Below are 16,900 nucleotides of genomic sequence, written 5' to 3'. Positions count from 1 at the left end.
GCTGGGGCGCCGTAGGAGCTCGCGGGGCGCCCCCAAGTGGCGCGGCCGGGCGCGGCGCGGCGGCCTCCCGCTCCCCCGGCCGGCGGGGCACGGCGGCGGCGGCGGCGGCGGCGGGACCGTCCCCGCCCCCGGCCCCTGCGGAAAGTTGTCTCTGGGCGCGGGGCCGCCCGGCGCCCGCCTCCCGCTTCCTGGCCCGCCGCCGCTGATTGGCCCGCGGCGCGCCGAGGAATGCGAGCCACCCTTTAAAGGCGCGCGCGGCGCCCGGCGCCCGCAGTGTCCCGGCAGCGCAGCTCCCGCCGCCCCGGGACAGCCCCAGGATATTAGCGCCGCGACGCGGAGGTGCGGGAGGCCGGCGCCGGCTGCCCGGATCGCTCTCCCCGGAGGTAAGTGCTGAAGCGGCTCCCGCTGCGATCGCTGTCCCCGCCGAGGGCGGCGGAGAGCACCTGCCCTGCCCTGCCCTGCCCGCCGCCCGGGAGCCGCCGGTGTCGCCGCGCTGGGCGGCGGGTCCAGGGTGCGACGGCAGCGCGGTGACCTTCTTCCTTGTGCCTGTCCCCAGGCTGGTTCAGACAGACCTTTGCCATGGGGCCGGCGGCTGTTCTCCTCCTCCTCACGCTCGGCGTATCGGAGGCCAAGCGCTCTGCAGGTAAGAGCAGCTCTGTGCTGGTACTCGGAACGGTCAGGGAAGGGGCGGGGAGGGGAAGGAAAACACTTCTTAGTGTCTCTGTAGACAGCCGAAATTGTGCTCGATGGCGAAGAGCTCCCAAAGCTTTCAATGAACAAAAACTTTTTAACCTGAGCATCAGCTAGCTGGGAACGGGAAACTTTCTCTGGTGTGGAGTTTGTGTAACCTTCAGAAGTGGAAATGCAGTCTCCAGGACTTGAGTGTGTAGCATGTGTATCGCTGCACTGGGTAGAGGAAAGGGGGGAACATGGTGTAGGACCTGGCTGAAGAGGGAACGGGGCAGTAGGCTGCCATCATGGTGCTCCAGAGAAGCCACAGCTGGACTAAGCAAGCTCACTTTGCTGTATCCTAGCATAGGAATATTGCCGCTTGGGTTTCTGCTGTCCATTTCTACTCTGCTAGAGTCCAGTGAGGTGCCAGAACGGCCGCTACCTTTGTCAGTCAGTCAGCAGGTACCCGGCACACTTGTGCTGACTGGCTGCTGTACAAGACGGCACACGTAGCGCTCCCGGAGGGGCTGCCGTGCCATCGGAGCTCTGCCGGGAGATGCCGTGCCTTGCACTATAGGCACCACGAGTCAGCGTGTTGGGCAATCCTTCGAGACAGACTCAGCCTCTTCTTGTCCCTTGCTCATAATGCTTGTTCTGATCTCTCTGCAGAGTCCGGGAGTGATGATAACAGTGTCTTCGACCTCTTTGAACTCATTGGCTTCATTCGGAAGGGAGCTGGGCGCCGGGCACCCGGGGTACACCTGGTGAAGGGACCCGAATCCTCCAGCCCTGCTTACCGCATTGAAGATGCCAGTCGCATCCCCGCTGTCCCTGACTCCAAGTTCCAAGACTTATTAGATGCCATCCATGCTGAGAAGGGCTTCATCCTCCTGGCCACCCTCCGGCAAGCCAAGAAGAGTAGAGGCACACTGCTGTCCGTGGAACAGAAAGATGGCTCTGGTCATGTCTTCAGTCTAGTTTCAAATGGCAAGGCAGGCACCCTGGACCTGAGCCTTTCTGGTGATGGCAAGCAGCAAGTAGTGTCAGTAGAGGATGCCTTGCTAGCCACAGGACATTGGAAGAATATCACCCTGTTTGTGCAGGAGGACCGGGCTCAGCTCTACGTGGGGTGTGAGAAAATGGAGAATGCTGAACTGGACATCCCCATCCAGAACATCTTCACTAGGGACCTGGCCAGCAGTGCCAGGCTCCGTATTGCCAAAGGGGGAGTCAATGACAACTTCCAGGTAAGACTTTCACTTAAGTTTTTGCCAGTATTTTCAGTCATCTGCCTTGAAGGTGCAATTAGCTACTTGGCTAGCCTAAAATAACTACAAAGACATGGGTAACAGGGAGAAAGGGTTCCACCACTGACTAGTTTGTGTATATCTGATAATGACCACCTCTAAATCTGCTAAAATTTAATAATGGAATTTGAAGGGTGAAGCATTAGGTTTGCAGGGATAGAACTTTTGGCAGCAATAAGAAGGCACTGAAGCTTCCAAATGGGTAGTTGTAGCTTCATTGCTCCGCTTATGTACAAGATTCAGAAATTCATGGGTTTATTCCTTCCTGCCTAGAGAGTTACCAGGTCCTTGTGGTCAAGGAAGAGAATGTTAAGAAGCACGGCTGTCATTAAAGAGAATAAAGCAACCTGTTTCACTTTGCCATCTGTCTGTCATGAAATTACTTTTAATGATCTTATGTGACCTTAAGTGCCTACAAGCTCTCTCCATGCCAGCTGTACTTCTTTGCCTCGCAGTCGCAAGTAGCTGTAATTCTTCCTCTGTCCACAGGGACTGCTGCAGAATGTGCGGTTTGTGTTTGGAACAACTCTGGAAACTATCCTGAGGAACAAAGGCTGCTCCAGCTGTAAGTTTGCAATTTTCTGAATCCAATGACCTATTAAAAATAAGGTTCCTCATTACATTGGAAAGACAAGTTGAAACAGAACTCAGAAGTATGCTGACGTGCAAATCCACATTGCATAAGAAATAAGTTTATATTTCTGCAGGCATTCCAGTGAATCTGGTGGCAGCTGTTTAGCAGGTGTTACCCTGGAATGATAAATGCACATGGTGAAAAACGCATTTACTTTACGTGTGTTTTTGTCTCATAGCCACTAGTGCCATCATTACTTTGGACAACCCCATCAATGGTTCCAGCCCAGCTATCCGCACTAATTACATTGGCCATAAAACGAAGGACATCCAAGCAGTCTGTGGTTTTTCCTGTGATGAACTAACAAACATGTTTGTGGAACTGCAAGGGCTCCGGTCCATGGTTACAACACTTCAAGACAGAGTTCGCAAAGTGGTGAGTGTTGGTTAAATTCATGGTACCTTTCATTAACTGGCATTTAATAAATGAATTATAACATGCCCTTTAAGAGCCTGGGTAAACAGTAATAACCTTACTCTGTGACTCTTGTGGAAAAAGGTGTTTTCTGTATTAACTTCTAAATATCTTCTCTCTGCTTCTCTCCCCTGCCAAGACCGAAGAAAATGAACTCATTGCCAAAGTGGTCCAGATCACTCCTGGAGTATGCATTCATAATGGAATCTTGCACAAAAATAAAGAAGAGTGGACTATTGACAGCTGCACTGAATGTACCTGCCAGGTAAGATTCCTCACATTCATAAGTCCTCCGTATATAAATTCATGAGTTGAAAATAACAGGTATTTCTAAATTACATTCTTTGTTAGAAAGAGTGACTCCTACACAGAACTGGGCATGCTACAGCAGCCAGAGAATTATTCAGTTTATTTCACCCTACTAGATCTCTGGTATAAAGGCAACTTTCATCCAGTGTTACAACAGCAGTATTTTAGAAAATTATACAAAACCTCACTCTGATACAGCTGTTAACGCACTTTTAGTTCCTTAATTTGGGGAATGCTTGTATTCTTTACATAAATCCACGAGTAAACTAAGTCAGCATCAAGTCAAATTTATAGTACGGTATCAGCTTTGCTCCACTTTCTGTCCTCACTGAACCTCCTGCTGGCTTAGTAGGAAAAGACATTCGAGTACTCAGTAACGGCTCTTACAGAAAAACCCTGTAAATTTGTTATCTAACAAATGTTTCTAGCTGTGTCCCATTAGCTGTTACAGATTATACAAAACAGCAATCCCTTTCAGATTTCAGTTTAGCTGTTTAAATCTCAGGATCACCTGGCAAGATACTCATGCTTTACAGCATTCCACAGAAAGCAGAATGCAAAACTACACCAAAACATACAGTTTCAGAGTTTCTTTAGACTCTTTGCTTTCTCCCTTTAACTGTAAGTATATCTTAGTAAAAGTATCTTGGAATAGCAGTCTACCAAAGAGTGGGTTTACTAGCCTGCCGCTGTTCAGAAACTAAAGTCAGAGTATTTGTACATGTGCAATCCAAAGTGCCTCACCATCCGCTTCTATAGGTCTCTACCTCTTTTGTCTTGTCAGCAAACGATACTGTGTCTTCTGCATTTGCCTCTTTCCTACTAACTCTCTTACTCAGTGTTAGCTGTAAGTGCCTTAATGTAGTCATTTGCTTGGGGAGATTAAAATAGTAATCGTGAGAGCATTCTTCCCACAATGCTGCTACCTTCAAGAAGCAAAACTACAGGCTGCCCTTTAGCTCTCATTGAGATTGGAGGTGGGTGTTCTTATCCTGCCTGCTTGGCTTAAAGATCAAAGACCACTAAGTATAAGTTATAGATTTCATGGGTCTTGAGCAGAGTCCAGTAAACTCATTTTATCTTTACCATATAATCAGCTTAAATCCATATTAACTGAAAGTTGGCTTCTCATTCTTGTTTCATTCCCTTGAAGTCTGACCTTATACTTTGGGTATCACGTGATAGTCTTTTACTCTAGCCAGCATCTGGTGGCTACTCTTGATCAACTTCTGCAAAACCAAAAGACTTCCACTCTTGACTGAAAAATAATGGGTGAGAATGGACATGAATGTTTGACTAAAAATACCTGGGAATACCCTTAGGTTGTATTAGCCCTAAATACAAGGGTCTCTGCTTTAGATGTGCTATTGAGTCTTTAAGCGTTGCAGAAAAGATCTCTTTATCATTTAACCAGTCTCCAGACATTGTTTATGTTCCACTTGCTTATGGCAGTTCTCAATTCTTTGTAGAACTCTGCCACTATATGCCGGAAAGTGTCCTGTCCGCTCATGCCTTGTTCCAATGCCACTGTGCCTGATGGGGAGTGCTGCCCCCGATGCTGGCGTAAGTATTCAATACCTTCACACTTCTATAGCAGCTGGCTTCATCTAGCTAGACACAGGCTGCTCTAAAGTATATCACAGCTGGATATAACCCTGCAGCACTGGAGTAAGGTTAGCCTGATGCTTCTTTGAGGTTAATTGCTTAAGTGATGCATGTGAGCACTAAAACATCTGAGTTCATGGCCTTTATCTCGTAGAAGAGAGGAAGATGCACGTGGCTTTTGAGGACAGTTGTGGGTTTTTTTTTTGTGGAGAGAGGGGTGGGAGAAAAGACTATGGAAAAACATGTACCTGGAGTCTTATTCAGAGCTGTCTCCCCTTGCAGCTAGCGACTATGCAGATGATGGATGGTCTCCTTGGTCTGAATGGACTTCATGTTCTGTGACCTGTGGGAATGGGATTCAGCAGAGAGGGCGATCCTGTGACAGTCTCAATAACCGCTGTGAAGGGTCTTCTGTACAGACTCGAACTTGCCACCTTCAGGAGTGTGATAAGAGATGTAAGTACATATTCTCCTTGCACCAGTAATAAAACATAGGCCACTTTCATTGGCTTAATGTTAACAGCAAAGATTACCGTGTCACTCTGTCACTGGGATGGAGCATTGGCTTCTAACTTCAGGACTTACATTAATCAGGTAAAGTGGAGCAGATAGTTAAGACAGTAAATAGGCATGTTTGGGCACTGCTCCCAGGACCAAATTTGAGGCCAGTTTAGGTATGCAACTTCTCTAGTAACAGAACAACTTGATCCATGATGGTGGTGAGGCTATCCAATATATATGGAATCTTTGGTACAGTTCTGGTACTGGCTGTGTCCTAGGTGCTGTGCAGCTGAAGTCTGTTCTTCAGAAACTGTTAATAACAGATATACCTCTCTCTTGTAGTTAAACAGGATGGTGGCTGGAGTCACTGGTCACCATGGTCATCATGTTCTGTCACTTGTGGCACGGGCATCATTACTAGAATTCGTCTCTGCAACTCTCCAGTACCACAGCTGAATGGCAAACCTTGTGAGGGTGAGGCAAGAGAAAACAAATCCTGCCAGAAAGATCCTTGCCCAAGTAAGTGTGACCAGGTGGTAACTACTATTCAGTAGCTTAAATGGTGAACTTCCTGAGTGGTTGCTATATAATCTAGTCATCTTCTCTCTTTAAAGTTAGAGGTGGGCTAGGTAAAACCTCACACGTTAGTTTCAGATGAAACTAAACTGTCTTCTGTGGCTCTTCCACAGAGTCCATTACTTCTGTCATTTATGTTTGAACAATGTCTGAAGTGCTCTCACTACAGAAGTAATAGTCCTTAGTCAAGTAGAAACTTGCTGTACCACTGAATTTGAAGCTAGACCTGTCTTCTATCTCCCTTTAGTTAATGGCAACTGGGGACCATGGTCTCCATGGGATGCTTGTACAGTGACATGTGGAGGAGGACTTCAAAAACGTAGCCGTCTCTGCAATAATCCTGAGCCTCAGTATGGTGGGAAGACTTGCGTAGGTGAAGCTAGAGGGACTCAGGTCTGCAACAAACAGGACTGTCCAATTGGTGAGTATCCATTTTCCCATAAACATCTGAAGGTTGTGGACAATTTTGAAAATACTAATTAAAAAAATTTGACATAAGTTTGTAAAACTTTAGACCAGCATATTGGCCAAATACTGTAGCAATATGGTAAGTGTTCCTCATCTTGACACTTTCTCATTTGTTTCTCAGATGGGTGTCTGTCTAATCCCTGCTTTGCGGGGACAACGTGCACCAGCTCCCCTGATGGTTCCTGGAAGTGTGGTGCCTGTCCTGCTGGCTACCATGGTGATGGTGTCCACTGTCAAGATATTGATGAGGTAAGAAGACTAGAGTTTGCTCCTTGAAAGGGAGTGAAAGAAAATGGAAGGCAGAATAAAATCCCAGTGGTTTATAATGCTAACTGTTGTTGTCTCAAACTTGTATTTCAGTGCAAAGAGGTTCCTGATGCCTGTTTTGTCTTCAATGGAGTGCACAGGTGTGAGAATACTGAACCTGGGTACAACTGTCTGCCTTGTCCACCACGTTTCACTGGGACACAGCCATTTGGTCGCAGTGTTGAGGATGCCATGGCTAACAAACAGGTATTGTCAATGTGAGAACTGTTCTGGGTTATGAAATCTCAGTTTCTAAACAGAGAGGATGTACGCATTTCAGGGAAGAAGGACTTGGTACACTTAATAAAACACTACCCTCTGTGATTCAGAACGGGAGGACCATTAAGCTGTTTCTACTGGAGTTTAAAAATGAGTTTTAAAAATCATTGTCTTTCTCAGTCACGAAGGGTTCAGACATCATACATAATTTGAGGAGAGTAATTTAATCAGTCTTCACTTATGATCCAACAAGATGTGCCTTAGAGATATTTTAGGGCTTGGTTCCATTTGAAAATAAATAAGGTTTGAACGAGAAAAATAATAAGTGTTAAGACTGCTACTGGAGTTGGCGGGTGGAAGAAAGTAATGTATGAGGACTTTTTTGGGGTTTTGGGGGGTTTTTTGCCTTCCTGATTGAAGGATCTCTGGTCAAAATAAGCATGTATTCTCCATGTTTTATTTGAATCTTTGGAGAAAAATTAGGAAGAAAAATATGTTTCCAGTGGATTTAACTTCTGCGTGGTCTTCTAGGTCTGCAAGCCACGTAATCCATGCACAGATGGAACACATGACTGCAACAAGAATGCTAAATGCAATTACCTTGGCCACTTCAGTGACCCTATGTATCGCTGTGAATGTAAACCAGGCTACGCTGGCAACGGCATCATCTGTGGAGAAGATACTGACTTGGATGGATGGCCAAATGAAAACCTTGTTTGTGTTGCCAATGCCACTTACCACTGTAAAAAAGTAAGTTTATCCTGTTTTCCCATCTACCATTAAAACAGCCTATCTGAGAAATATACAAATACGTTAGGTTTGAGGTGTAAGCAAGTCTTTAGTTAGAGCTCTTAAACTATCCTCTCTACAAAGAAAACTGGTAAAATACCCCTCCATGCAGGGATACCACTGTCAAGGTATTGTTAAGAACCTTTTCCTGTTGCTTTAGATATTCCTGCAATATGGAAAAAAATGAAGCTTGACACAATTATGTTATAAATATTCTAGGAATATTCTAGTTTAGGCTATATCTATACCAGCTTTGCTCTGACAGACATCTATCCCCAGGGAAAGAAAGAGTAATATTCTCAAAAGCAGCCAAAACTTTGTTTTAAAAATTATTTGAACTATAGCTTTTCAAGACTTATCCTCACAGAAATGACTACCTAAAATTGAGAGAATTACGGTAAGGTAACACCTACCTGATTGAGGTACTATGATTTTGCGTAATGACTAGATCTTACCTGCTAAAATCCCTATTGTAATCATGCCAGCAGTAAACACATCGGTGTACTTTCTTCTTTCTAGGATAACTGCCCTAATCTGCCCAACTCTGGGCAGGAAGACTATGATAAGGATGGGATTGGTGATGCCTGTGACAATGATGATGACGATGATGGTATTCCTGATGACCGGGTAAGACAACAGAAAAGAACAACCTTTGAGAATGTAGCTTTCTCATTTCCCCTTCCTAAAGATTGGGTCTAGCTTCTGACCTTAATCTTGAGAGGACCATAGGAAACTGCTGGCATTGACAGCTGGCCTAGAAACCTTTAGATATGCATTAACTATGCAGATAGGGGAAAGAGTTAAAACTGGAATGCTTCTGCCTGTCACTTCTTCTTTCATATAGTGCTACAAGCATAAGAAAAATCTGGTTAAAGCTTTAATTTGACTCTTTTTAAAGCTTGACTTCTTTCTTGTTTTTGTAGGACAACTGTCCATTCATCTACAATCCACAGCAGTATGACTATGACAGGGATGATGTTGGTGACCGCTGTGATAACTGCCCCTACAATCACAATCCTGATCAGACTGACACTGACAATAATGGAGAAGGAGATGCATGTGCTGTGGATATTGATGGAGATGGTAGGTGGCCTCTAATCACTCATTTAGATGGTTTTCTAATTGCAGGTTGACCAAATGTACCCAATGTACCACTTACTTCCTACCAGAATTTCATCCCTGAACACACAAAAGTTCTCTGGTGGTTTCAGGACATGAAGACTACTGAACTAACGGTTATATCTAATAGCTGTAGCTAATGGAAATTTGTTTTGAAATATACACGTTTTGGCACAGTTAAATTCTAGCTCTACTCTCGTAGTAGAAATAGAAGTGTGTGGCAGAGCTAGTGAGATGTCTAGTTTCAATGCTTTCAAAAATATATCAGGAAGTCTGTGGTGGCTTTGTACAGTTCTTTGCTGCATTTAGAAGTCTGACTTCTATTCATTAACTCTCCTTTAATTTTGCAGGGGTCCTTAATGAAAGGGACAACTGCCAATATGTCTACAATGTAGACCAGAGGGATACAGACTTGGATGGTGTTGGAGATCAGTGTGATAACTGTCCACTAGAACACAATCCTGATCAGGTAGGGGATTTGCATTATATAGACGACTGGTATTATAAAAAATAGAGCATGTTGTGTATTGTAGAAAATTTGAACAAGTTACAGCTTAAATTTTACTTGTCACAAATCATCCTTATTAATTTGACAAATGGTGCTTTCATCAAATAATGTGCCCTTGCAGTTCAAAAAGCTGCTAGGTATTTTCTGAAAAATAAGTCTAGTGAAGATCTGAGACTACTGTCTGTTCTCGTCTCCTAAGCACTTCTTAGGTTTGTCAGTTGTGGTGATTCTCATAGTGAAGATATGAAATTTCTGGGAGAACTATATGCCATCTGGGTAGGTAGGAACCACCCTCCTCATAGCCTGTAGTTCTGTGTTCCCTTAGGGACAAAGTTGCCTTCAGTTCCTAAATTCAAAACAGCTGCATTTTAAAAGATAACTTTTCTACCAGCAAGTTGAAGGCAGCACAGGTTGCTTTTCTCTATTCTGACACTTCTAAAATTCCCCTTGATAAAAATCTAGGAGGATCCAGCCCATTGCACAACTCACTGGTTCAAAAATGTTTGAAGGCAGAAGTAGATAAAGCCTGTGCCACCCTGTCAAGTACTAGGCTGTAATTTTAATAGCTTAACGGACATAACTGGAATGTTTGAAGGGTTAGAAAAGCTTTTGTAAATCAGTGGAATCTAGTCTATGGTCATCTAGCCTAAAAGCAGTATTACTTGAAGGATTTAAACAGATAATACAAAAATTTCTGAGTCTTTATCACTTTACTACTTCCCTGCCTAAGGGTGGAAAGTGCCAGAAGATCCTTTCAGGCACTTTCTCTTAACTCTTTGTAAATCAAAGTATTCTCTTAGTACTTTGAAATCTTAATATAAGACTCTAATTGTTTTGCGACCACTTTTTTAATCAAGTTCTAGAAGCAGTGAGACTAGGTTTCAAACAGCAGAATTAATAGCTATTCAAACAGTGCAGTATGCTTTCTGCCTACACCAACACCAGGGTCATCCACTAGTGTTGACAAGACTACTAGACTAAACCTTGAGGCAGCCTCAGGGATGACTGGATTGTTTCTCTTACTTCAGAAGCTGACTAAGCAAATGACTGGCTAAAATACGTGTTCAGCAAGCCAATTCATGCAGTCTTTGACCACTATGGGAACTGGCTTGACTGAATCAAGGGGCATGAAGAGCATTATAGGCTTTTATGATAAAGAAAATTATTATATGGTGTGGAAGCTGTAAAAGCAAGACCTGGTAGACTACATTTTAATGTTACAGTCTCTACAGGCTAGGTACAGAGTAGTCCTACCCTTATCCATCCCTTGGAATTGGGGAACTGCCAGAGAAGGTGGGAGGTAAAGTACCCTCTGTCCAGTATGGTAAACTAGTGACAGAAGAGTCCCATGGCAGAAGGGAGAAGAGAAGCTGATGACCACACTGCTTTCTGCTGATGTGGATTCAAACTAAAACCAGAGCAACACTAAAGCAGCCCAAAAGCAGTTAGCACAAGCAGCTTGAAGCAAGCATATATTAATCCTAATACCTTACAACATTCATTTTAGCTCTTGCTAAAGCAAGAAGAAATCCCAATTAATTCTAGCTATTAAGACTCTATTTCAGACTTTAAGTGGCTTTTTAAAATGTTCTTTATTTTCTTCCCTTTCTTAGGAAGACACTGATTCTGACCGTATAGGTGATCAGTGTGACAACAACCAGGACATAGATGAAGATGGCCATCAAAATAATCTTGATAACTGCCCCTATGTGCCCAATGCCAATCAAGCTGACCATGATAAGGATGGAAAAGGTGATGCCTGTGACCATGACGATGACAATGATGGTATCCCTGATGACAAAGATAACTGCAGATTGGTTGCCAATCCAGATCAAGCTGATTCTGATGGTAAGGTGGCCAGTATCGTTGTAACATTTTAAGAGTATCTTCCAATAGTTTGAATCTTTTCTTTTTCCACAATATTTATAGTTGGACAAAATTTCCAAGTAACAAAGATAGAAAGTCTGTACTGTTTTTATAATGACCCTTAGGAATAAGGAGCAATGTAAAAAATTATCACATACACAACCTGTTCCTAAGTCACTTATCAGGCTGGAGTGAAATGGCATTCATATAGTAGCTGTTGTGGCTTCTGTGGTGTCTCTGCCAGCAGTACCTGGGCAGTCAGAGATCTTAATTCGATTTTTAAATCCAAGTTGTAAGACTCAGAAGCAAACAATGGTGATACAACAGTAAAATTGCTTGCCCTGCAGGTGATGGACGTGGAGATGCTTGCAAAGATGACTTTGACCAAGACAGCGTGCCAGACATTGATGATATCTGCCCTGAAAACGTGGATATTAGTGAGACTGATTTCCGAAGATTTCAGATGATTCCCCTGGATCCCAAAGGAACATCCCAAAATGATCCAAACTGGGTTGTTCGCCACCAGGGTAAAGAACTGGTTCAGACAGTCAACTGTGACCCTGGCCTTGCAGTGGGTAAGGGGAAAATTTTAACTCTTAACAGGCATTACACTGTGTGGTTTGGGGGGTGGGGAGAACATGAGAAAATATTAGAGTGGTTTAAGAATCACAAAAGAGCAGTGCCTAAAACTTTCTTCTTTAATGCCCCCATAGGTTTTGATGAATTCAATGCTGTGGACTTCAGTGGCACCTTCTTCATCAATACAGAAAGGGATGATGATTATGCTGGCTTCGTATTTGGCTACCAATCTAGCAGTCGTTTCTATGTTGTCATGTGGAAGCAGATCACCCAGTCTTACTGGGACTCCACACCAACCAAAGCTCAAGGCTACTCGGGTCTCTCCATTAAAGTTGTGAATTCCACCACTGGTCCAGGAGAACACCTTCGTAATGCTCTGTGGCACACAGGAAACACTCCTGGCCAGGTGAGAGTGGCACTTTAACCTACTCTTCTGCACTGTAAGGCAGGCTGTTCTTCCAACAAGTTAGATGCTTACAGGGGGTCTGTACCTGCTGATCAGAATGGCATAGTCTTCCTGGCAAAGAACAGGAACTTGGCAATCATCCCCAATCATGTGTAATATTGTACAAAATCAACAGGATTGCATGCTGCAGACAGGCTTTCCAGCATCAGTGAATCAATTGTTTCTGGAATTGTGCAGTAGTTTCCTATTTACATATTTAAAAGCAAATTGAAATGCAGCTGACTTCAAAAGACCCCATTACCAAGCCTAATGACTTATTTTAAGCCTTTACTACACATAATGATGATTGTCAAGGCACATTCACATCAAAATAATGGCTATGTTATCTCAAGCCTCTAGTTAATAAAAAAAAATCTTCATTCGTAGGTAAGAACTCTGTGGCATGACCCTCGTCACATAGGCTGGAAAGACTTCACTGCATACAGATGGCGTCTTAGCCACAGACCAAAGACTGGTTACATCAGGTGAGTCTCATCCTTTTATCTTAAGCAATTATCACAAGGACAGTGGATATCTGCAAAGATGAACCTAACAGAAGCTTGTCAAAAATGGCTGACCTATTCTCTCTTTGTAGGGTTGTAATGTATGAAGGGAAGAAAATCATGGCAGACTCAGGACCAATCTATGATAAAACCTATGCTGGTGGTCGGCTAGGATTATTTGTCTTCTCTCAAGAAATGGTGTTCTTCTCAGATCTTAAATATGAATGCAGAGGTAAGGAAGACAGTCTTTAAGAGATGCTATATAAATGTATTTGTTCAAGAAAGCTCTTCTCAAGAAAAACAGAATGGATCAAGAAATAAGAGCTAAGAGGCAAAGCTCACCCATGATCTTTCATGGTTTGATCTCAAGCAGGTTCTGCAGGCGGAAACGGGACACCTTCTTGCTAAACTCTTCACAGTTAAAAGTTTATAAAATCTAAGTATATTTGCATTCTGTTATTTCATAGTATCAGATATCTATGTTAAGCAAGCAAAGTAGAAGGCTGTCCATATATTGCACTTTTGCAGTTCAGTGGAGGTAAGTGGATATGACTAGTTCTAGGTGTCCCAGCCTTCTGAAATTGTGACCTTATTATGTAATGGTTATGTAAAACAGATTCTGGAGTCTAACTCAAGAATGTACCTAAAAACTCCCAGTTTTCTTTACCAATATGTTCTTTACAAAGTCTCTAGGGACTAATGTCTAAGACATAATCATGCATAATACACAGAAGTATTAAATAGCTCTTTTTTTTTTTCTTTCACAGATCCATAATCACAGGGTTATTGGATCGAGAGACTATTTTAAAATGCTGGTATTGCACCTTCTGAAACGTTTAGCCTTACAAATCCTGGGACCATTATATTATTCCTTCCCTTTCTTCTTTCTGCGTAAATGTGGACTCGAAACACATGATCTGCCTCAAGAGAATGCTTTTGAGAGAATGAAAGTGAGAGCATACTTGGTATCTGACCTCTGCTGAAGTGGAAGGAAACAAATGTGTCTTGCAACTGAGAATTGTCTTCACTGAACAAGCACACTTCTTTCAGTAGGAAAGACATTTGTTTGCTGTTATCACAGTGCAGTGTCACTGCCTCTCTAACTGGAGGTCCCATGGAGTAGCATTTTGTTCAAAAGAACATCTTTGGATGTGCTGTGGACTACTTAAACTGAAGACCTTTCATTGTGTGGGGAAAAGGGGGTTTGGGTGGGAGGGTGAACTTTTAAGTCTTTTTTCGTTATGGGGGAGAGGAATTTTTTAAATGAGGGCTGCGCTACCTTGGTTTACATCCTTTTAACTTGGAGACATGATTATTGTTTTATAAGTCATATCTTTCAGATGAAAACACAGCCTTTTACTCTATTTGTGGTGAGCTAGATCAGCTGCTCTATTACACAGGACAAAACAGATATCCTAAAACTGATTTCCATAGTGGGAGGGGTAAAAACTGGCACACTGGATCACACCAGCTTTGGGAAAACTGGGACTTACAATTAGATTCTGTTTTTTCCTGATTAGATGGAGATCTTTCTTACCTTTAAAAGTTTTCTTTCAGATATGGTGCCAGAAAGCACCACCATCTCAGCTAGCACTGTGCTGTCCTTCAGGAAACCAGCATGTGCTTCACTTTTTATGGTTAAAAAGGCACAAAAATAATAGTAATGAAAACATTCCTTTTCTACATGCCATAGATGCTTTAAAACCCTTGCTTCTTTGGAGAGGAGGGGAAGGGGCCTGTAGATAAAATACTGAAATTATAAAATATTTATTTTTTTCCTATCCTTGATGTTAATGACTGAGGGGTTATTGATTAAAACAACAAGAAATGCGTCAAGACTATCCACCTAATCATTGTTACAAGTCTTCATGACTGTAAGATTGTAAATACAGATTATTTATTAACTCTGTTCTATATTGAAACTAGAGGGGGTTTAGTTGAGAAAAAAAATCTTGTCTGGAGCAGATAGTGGTGATGTATTTGTTACAAAGGGCAATTTTCTCATAAATGTTTTGAGGCGCAGGGAAAAAAAGTGGCAAGGTGGGGAATGGGATGTTTGTTTTTCTCAGTCTGAGCTCAATGTTGGCTTTTCCTTTCTTTGTGTAAGGCAGTGATAGCCTGGCAGGCAACTGTTCTGCAGTGCTAAAACACAGGTCCCTTTAGATGGTAGCAGTTCCTGTCTCAGCTATAGTGCTAGAGGTGAGGGAATGCTATTTACTATCTTCAGCAGTTGCTTAGTAGGGGGAAAGGTCTGCAGGGTTTTACCACTGGTCGGTGGGCCTGACACAAAACCAGAATACCTGCCCTGAGGAGATTGCAGAGAGGGGCACAATGACAGCAGTCAGTAACCATTCAAACCAGCTATGTGTGCTGCTGCACACTAATTATTGTAACTAATGATGTGCAGCTACAAAAGAAGGAATTATTCACGGAATACACAGAATTTCAGGAGCTCCTTGCAAAAGAGGGAGAGGGCTTGATGTACATTAAAAGATGATTGTTTTCCCCAACAGAAGGGGCAGCATCCTTTTACCTATAGTATTTCCTTGTCTTTTCAAAAAAGGAAAAGAAATGAACACAGTGAAAGTTTTACGTACAAATATTACCTCATTGTTGTGTGACTGAGAAAAACCTTTGGATTAAGCAGAGTTCAAATGTCTAACAAACTTTAAAGCTACTGTAGTACTAAAAAGTTAATGCTGTACATAGTCAAAATTTCTTTGCAGAAAATGTATTCCCAGTAAGGAAATGGCATTGGAAAAAAAATGTCAAATACAATTTCTAATGTTGTGTTATAATTTTTCCTGTCATCTTGTATACCAGTGCTTGTATTTTTATAAATTATTTTTCTCATTGCCATTGTAATAGTTAATCACATAATTGTGTAGATACGCTATTTAAATAATTTATCATGAAATGCTACCTGTAGAGCTAGTATTTCTATTTTTATAAAATGTTTGCACACTGAACTGAAGATTTTTTGCTTCCCTCCTCCCGATGTTTTTGCTAGCATAATTTTCTAAGAACATGCTTTTTTGTAAACATTTTTAACCATTTTCCATTTTAAAGTTGTGTAAGTTGTACAATAAAGCTTCTTACATACAAAGAACAATAAACCAAGAAGGACACATATTTATACCTTTGTGCTCTAGTTTTATTCATGCTTTATAATACTTCTGTGGATTACAGATATGTTATTCATGTCAAACTGGGCTTCAAAGCAGGATCTGTCTATACTCTTTACATTAGAACTATGACAGGGGGCTGCATTATACAGCCCAGCATAACATTTAGTCTACCTGAAGGCACTAAACAGTTAGGTAGCATGGACAGCAGGCACATTCGATTCTGAAGGGTTCAGTGAAGACTTCTGTAAGTGTACACACAGCCATGCTGCCCTCGATGCAGCCACACAGCATAACACTCAGGGATTTCTATCATCCCCAGCCAGGCCTAACTCCTATTTCTTTCTTTTACATGACAAAAGGCAGCATGATGGACATCTCCAGGGAAAGATGAATGTCTGTTAATATCTCTTTAGACTGACAGGGCTAGTGCAATCAAAAAGATGATTGTGGCACTGTATCAACTCCTGGAACATGCTGCTAAAAATAAAAGCAGTTAAGACTAGTTACTCAGTTCTTAGAGCTGCAGTTTGTCTCATGAGCCCTTTAGCAAAGTCAGGTGCTATATTAGGAGTGTGAGATATCCACATGAAAAGTATATTTTGGGGGTCCTGCAGGTATACAAAATTAATCTTTACATCTCCTTTTCTTGAGGATGAAGAGTCCTGCTTTATGTTTTTTCCTATTTTTCTGTCACTAAACTTTTGAGGATAATCCTGCATATTTTATTTTATCCCACTGAGAACAAGGAGAAAAGACAAAACTCCTGACCTGTTGCTTCCAAAATACGGGTGGCTGCTGAATTTCTGCCCTCACCAGTTACAGGATTGTCTGCTTCATTCCTCTGGAGTGAGATGGAGTAGTCTCTTGTGGGAATGCACCATCAGTATAACCCATCTGATCTCACCCGGGCCTGCTGTACCAAAGGTCCCATAGTTCTGGTCTCAAAAATCTC

The 16,900-nt window shown here is 42.5% G+C and overlaps 1 protein-coding gene across 1 annotated transcript; it reads left to right on the top strand.

Moving 5' to 3' along the window:
- The first annotated feature begins 283 nt into the window (after positions 1-283).
- On the top strand, positions 284-15,952 carry THBS1 (thrombospondin 1). The gene is made up of 22 exons (XM_074909775.1): positions 284-383; positions 557-643; positions 1,342-1,919; positions 2,469-2,544; positions 2,792-2,988; positions 3,167-3,292; positions 4,806-4,899; positions 5,224-5,397; positions 5,785-5,961; positions 6,266-6,439; positions 6,608-6,735; positions 6,847-6,999; positions 7,543-7,761; positions 8,320-8,427; positions 8,724-8,883; positions 9,270-9,388; positions 11,041-11,275; positions 11,641-11,868; positions 12,007-12,278; positions 12,705-12,802; positions 12,913-13,052; positions 13,588-15,952. The coding sequence occupies exons 2-22, from the start codon at positions 580-582 to the stop codon at positions 13,593-13,595; spliced, it is 3,528 nt and encodes a 1,175-aa protein (XP_074765876.1). The 5' UTR covers positions 284-383; positions 557-579; the 3' UTR covers positions 13,596-15,952.
- The last annotated feature ends 948 nt before the right edge of the window (positions 15,953-16,900 follow it).

Source organism: Athene noctua, chromosome 6 (genome assembly GCF_965140245.1).
Source record: "Athene noctua chromosome 6, bAthNoc1.hap1.1, whole genome shotgun sequence".
Lineage (NCBI taxonomy): Eukaryota > Metazoa > Chordata > Aves > Strigiformes > Strigidae > Athene > Athene noctua.
Note: the sequence above shows the minus strand (reverse complement) of the source record. Positions and strands in the feature narration are given on the sequence as shown.